The sequence below is a fragment of the Acanthisitta chloris genome, unplaced genomic scaffold (genome assembly GCF_000695815.1).
Source record: "Acanthisitta chloris isolate BGI_N310 unplaced genomic scaffold, ASM69581v1 scaffold22870, whole genome shotgun sequence".
Taxonomy (NCBI): domain Eukaryota; kingdom Metazoa; phylum Chordata; class Aves; order Passeriformes; family Acanthisittidae; genus Acanthisitta; species Acanthisitta chloris.
Window position 1 is genome coordinate 1 of NW_008653611.1, and position 5,925 is coordinate 5,925.

The following is a 5,925-nucleotide window of genomic DNA, read 5'->3' on the forward strand; positions in this document are numbered from 1 at the left end:
GGCGGGTCCCCCGCAGGACCCCCGGGCTGGTCGAGGACACGCGCAGGCTCAGGGTCAGTGAGGCCAACCCCGCGGGCAGCGTCCGCAGGGGACACCCACCCCATCTCCTGCTGCACAGGGGAGGTCTCCACCACCCAGGTCGGTTCTTCGGCCCTGTGGCACGTCCTGCCGTGTTCCTCTCTGTGCCCAGCTCCCAGCCTCGGTGCTGGGGATCCCCCGTGTCCTCCCTGTGCTCGTCCTGCCCCGTGTTGGTTGTGTGTGGCTCCCTAACCCCAGCTCTGCTCCGTAGCTCTTTACCCGATGTAGTAGAGTGTGTGGGCGACTCCGTGCCCCGGTGTCACCCGTGCTGCCCCTACCCCAACCTGCCCCTCCTCACTGCCCTCCCCCATGTCTGACTGCTCTGTCCTCTCTCCCACCCTAGATGCAGGTGGCCCAGCAGGCTCAGCTCCGTCAGGAGACGCAGCAGCTCCAGCAGAGCTTCCTGACAGAGAAGGATGCTCTGCTGCAGAAGGAGAAGTTCATTGAGGAGGAGAAGGCGAAGCTGGAGAAGCTCTTTAAGGATGAGGTGAACAAAGCCCAGAACCTGAAGGCAGAGCAGGAGCGGCAGCAGCAGGAGATGGAGCAGGAGAAGCAGCAGTTGAAAGCCATGTTGGACGAAGCCAAGAAGCATCAGAAAGAAGCCGAGGAAAACGTCCGGCACAAGCAAGAGGAGCTGCAGCAGCTGGAGAGGCAGCGGCAGCAGCAGGAGAAACTGCTGGAAGAGGAGAACAAGAAGCTGAGGGAGAGACTCGAGCAGATGCAGGAGGAGTACAAGGCTGCCCTGGCCCAGACACGGGAGATCATGATCCAGACAGACAACCTGAGCGGGGAGGCCGCGGTGACGACGACGCAGCTGGTGGACATCAAGGCTGTGCCCAACGGGCGGGACATGGTGGACAGCCTAGCGCAGAACGGGGAGCCAGAGTTCGCCTTCGACGGCATCCGGCAGAAGGTGTCGGCGGAGAAGCTGGCTGACGCCGGCATTCTGAGCAGGGAGAGCCTGGACAAGTTGGTGAAGGGTGTTGTGAGCGTGGACGAGCTCTCGCAGAGGGAGGACATCAAGAAGTACCTGCAAGGCAAGAGCAGCATCGCTGGGCTGCTGATCAAACCCACCAACCAGAAGATGAGCATCTATGAGGCCATGAAGAAGCAGCTGATCAGCCCTGGCACGGCGCTGGTGCTCCTGGAGGCTCAGGCTGCCTCCGGTTTCATCATCGACCCCGTGCGGAACGCGAGGCTGTCGGTGAACGAGGCGGTGCGAGAGGGCGTGATCGGGCCAGAGCTGCACAACAAGATGCTGTCGGCTGAGCGAGCTGTCACCGGCTACAAGGATCCCTACACAGGTGACAAGATCTCCCTCTTCCAGGCCATGACGAAGGATCTCATCGTCAAGGACCACGGCATCCGCCTGCTCGAGGCGCAGATCGCCACCGGCGGCATCATCGACCCTGTCAACAGCCACCGCCTGCCCGTGGAAGCCGCCTACAAACGCGGCTACTTCGATGAGGAGATGAACCAGACCCTCTCTGACCCCAGTGACGACACCAAGGGCTTCTTCGACCCCAACACTCAGGAGAACCTCACCTACCTGCAGCTCATGGAGCGCTGTGTGACTGACCCAGAGACAGGGCTGTGCCTCCTGCCGCTCACTGACCAGGCGGCCAAAGCCAGGGAGCTGGTCTACACTGACAAAGAAGCCAAGGACGTCTTCAAAAAGGCTACGGTGACGGCACCGTTCGGCAAGTTCCAAGGGAAGACTATGACCATCTGGGAGCTCATCAACTCTGAATACTTCACTGAGGACCAAAGGCGAGACCTGATCCAGCAGTACAGGACTGGCAAGATCACGGTGGAGAAGATCATCAAGATCATCATCACAGTTGTGGAGGAAACTGAGAAGAAGAGCCAGATGTGCTTCGAGGGCCTGCGGGCACCCGTGCCCGCCGCAGAGCTGCTGGAGAGCAAAGTCATCAACAAGGACCTCTACAACCAGCTGCACCAGGGCAAGAAGTCCGTGAAGGACGTGACGGAGATGGAGTCCGTGCGGCAGTACCTGAAGGGCACGGACGCCATCGCCGGTGTCCTGGTGGAGTCGACGGGTCAGAAGTTCACCTTCTACGAGGCCCTGAAGAGAAACCTGCTGAAGCCAGAGGTTGCCCTGTCCCTGCTGGAGGCACAGGCTGCCACCGGCTACATCATCGACCCCGTGGCGAACAAGCTGTTCTCGGTGGACGAGGCGGTGAAGGCTGAGGTGGTGGGGCCAGAGTTCCACGAGAAGCTGCTGTCGGCGGAGAAGGCAGTGACCGGCTACAAGGATCCCTACACAGGGCAGACGGTTTCCCTCTACCAAGCGCTGAGGAAGGGCCTCATCCCCAGCGACACCGGGCTCCGACTATTGGATGTCCAGCTTGCCACTGGTGGCATCATCGACCCTGTCAACAGCCACCGGCTCCCACTCGAGGTGGCCTACAAGCGCGGCTACTTCGACCCAGAGATCAACGAGGCTCTGACCGAGCTCCGAGATGATGCCAAGGCTTTCTACTGTCCCAACACCCAGGAGCACCTCACCTACTCCCAGCTGCAGAGGATCTGCCACCGTGACAAGCAGACTGGACTCTGCCTGCTGCCCCTGTCTGACAAGGCCATCCAGTCACAGCAGGAGGAGGTCTACACTGACAGCCAGGCCAAGGAGTACTTCGACAAGGCCACCATAGAGGTCCCAGTGGGCAGCATGAAGGGGAGGACGATGACCATCTGGGAGCTGATCCACTCTGAGTACTTCACAGAGGAGCACAGGCGAGAGCTGCTCCGACAGTTCAAGACCGGCAAAGTGACCATCGAGAAGATCATCAAGATCGTGATCACCATCATTGAAGAGGCAGAGACCAAAAAGCAGGAGAAGCTGACGTTCACTGGTCTGAGGGCACCGGTGCCGGCCAGTGAGCTGCTGGAGTCCCACATCATCAGCAAAGCCCAGTACGAGCAGCTGAAGGAAGGCAAGAAATCGGTGAAGGACATCGCCGAGACGGACGCAGTGAGGAGGTTCCTGCACGGCAGCGACTGCATTGCTGGCGTCTACGTGGAGGCCACCAAGGAGAAACTGAACATCTACGAGGCCATGAAGAGGAACCTGCTGAGGCCCAGCACCGCCGTGATCCTGGAGGCCCAGGCAGCCACTGGGTTCTTGATCGACCCTGTGAAGAACCGCAAACTCTACGTGAACGAGGCGGTGAAGGCTGGCGTCGTCGGGCCTGAGCTGCACGAGAAGCTGCTGTCGGCTGAGAAGGCTGTCACAGGGTACAAGGATCCCTACTCAGGCGACACCATCTCCCTCTTCCAAGCCATGAAGAAAGGGCTGATCGTCAGGGAGCACGGCATCCGCCTGCTCGAGGCACAGATCGCCACCGGCGGCATCATCGACCCCGTGCACAGCCACCGCCTGCCCGTGGACGTGGCCTACCAACGCGGCTACTTCGATGAGGAGATGAACCGCATCCTCTCCGACCCCAGCGACGACACCAAGGGCTTCTTCGACCCCAACACTCAGGAGAACCTCACCTACCTGCAGCTCATGGAGCGCTGAAGGAGAGGTGCATCGAGGATCCCGAGACAGGCCTGTACCTGCTGCCTCTGCGGGAGCCCGAGAAGCCCAAAGTGGTGGAGAGCACCCAGGTGTACACCGAGGCAGAGACGCGGAAGGGGTTCGATCGAGGAGACGCAGGTGGACATCCCCGTGGGCAGCCGGGCAGGCTCCTCCATGTCGCTGTGGGAGATCATGCACTCGGACCTGCTGCCGGAGGAACAGCGGAAGCAGCTCATGGAGGAGTTCCGGTCAGGCCGAGTGTCCAAGGAACGCATGATCATCATCATCATCGAGATCATTGAGAAGACCGAGATCATCCGGCAGCAGAATCTCACCTCCTATGACTATGTGCGGCGCCGCATCTCAGCCGAGGACCTCTACGAGGCCAAGATCATCTCGCAGGACATCTACAACCTGCTGAAGCAGGGCACCAAGACCTTCCGGGAGCTCCTGGACGTGGAGACCGTGTGGACGTACCTCTACGGGTCGGGCTGCGTGGCCGGCATCTACATCCCCACCTCCAAGCAGAAGCTCAGCATCTACCAGGCACTGAAGAAAGGACTGATCACCCCCGAAGTGGCTCGTCCCCTCCTGGGGGCCCAGGCAGCCACTGGCTTCATGATTGACCCCACAAAGAACGAGATGTTGACGGTGGATGAGGCAGTGAGGAAGGGCGTGGTGGGGCCTGAGATCCACGACCGCCTCCTGTCCGCAGAGAGAGCTGTGACTGGCTACAGAGACCCGTACAGCGAACAGAAGATCTCCCTCTTCCAGGCCATGAAGAAGGATCTCATTCCCAGCGAGGAGGCCCTCAAGCTCCTGGACGCCCAGATCGCCACCGGTGGCGTCATTGACCCACACCTGGGCTTCCACCTGCCCCTGGAGGTGGCCTACCAGCGCGGCTTCATCAACAAGGAGACGTACGACATGCTGTCGGAGCCCAGCGAGGTGCGCAGCTACGTGGACCCTTCCACGGACGAGAAGCTCAGCTACACACAACTGCTGAAGCGCTGCCGGAAGGACGAGAACTCCAGGCTGCTCCTGCTCCCGCTCTGCGACACGCGGAAACTCACCTTCCGGGGGCTGAGGAAGCAGATCACCGTGGAGGAGCTGGTGCTCTCGCAGGTGATGGACGAAGCCACGGCCCAGCGCCTCCAGGAGGGCCTCACCTCCGTTGAGGAGGTCTCTAAGAACCTGAAGAAGTTCCTGGAGGGCACCAGCTGCATTGCCGGTGTCTTTGTGGACTCCACGAAGGAGAGGCTCTCCGTTTACCAGGCCATGAAGAAGGGCATCATCCGGCCTGGCACTGCCTTCGAGCTCCTGGAGGCGCAGGCAGCCACGGGCTATGTGATCGACCCTATCAAGGGCCTCAAGCTGACAGTGGAGGAAGCTGTGAGGATGGGCATTGTGGGCCCTGAGTTCAAGGACAAGCTGCTCTCTGCTGAGAGAGCTGTCACTGGCTACCGAGACCCCTATACCGGGAAGCTCATCTCCCTCTTCCAGGCCATGAAGAAGGGGCTGATCCTGAAGGACCACGGGATCCGCTTGCTGGAGGCTCAGATCGCCACGGGAGGCATCATCGACCCCGAGGAGAGCCACCGCCTGCCCGTGGAGGTTGCCTACAAGAGAGGTCTCTTCGACGAGGAGATGAACGAGATCCTGCTGGACCCCAGCGATGACACCAAGGGCTTCTTCGACCCCAACACGGAGGAGAACCTCACCTACCTGCAGCTCATGGAGCGTTGCATCACGGACCCGGAGACGGGGCTGTGCCTCCTGCCCCTGAAGGAGAAGAAGCGTGAGAGGAAGACTTCCTCCAAGTCCTCTGTCCGCAAGCGCCGGGTGGTGATCGTCGACCCGGAGACGGGCAAGGAGATGTCTGTGTACGAAGCCTATCGCAAAGGCCTCATCGACCACCAGACCTACCTGGAGCTGTCAGAGCAGGAGTGTGAGTGGGAGGAGATCACCACCTCCTCCTCCGATGGCGTGGTGAAGTCAATGATCATTGACAGGCGCTCGGGGCGCCAGTACGACATTGACGATGCCATCAGCAAGGGCCTGATTGACCAGTCAGCCCTGGACCAGTACCGCTCAGGCACCCTCTCCATCACCGAGTTTGCCGACATGCTCTCTGGCAACATGGGTGGCTTCCGGTCCCGGTCGTCCTCAGTGGGATCCGCCTCCTCCTACACCATCAGCCCAGCCCTGACGCGGACCCAGCTCTCCATGTGGACCGACCCGACCGAGGAGACGGGGCCGGTGGCAGGCATCCTGGACACGGACACTCTGGAGAAGGTGTCCAT

General features: G+C 60.8%; 1 protein-coding gene across 1 annotated transcript; it reads left to right on the forward strand.

The window, feature by feature from the left end:
• Positions 1-421: 421 nt before the first annotated feature.
• On the forward strand, positions 422-5,917 carry LOC103809012 (plectin-like; the record flags this gene model as incomplete). Its single annotated transcript, XM_009081827.1, is given in 3 exon segments — positions 422-3,613; positions 3,616-3,744; positions 3,746-5,917. Coding segments are annotated over 3 exon segments (5,493 nt in total), but the record flags the coding sequence as incomplete, so codon positions are not given.
• Between the last annotated feature and the right edge of the window lie 8 nt (positions 5,918-5,925).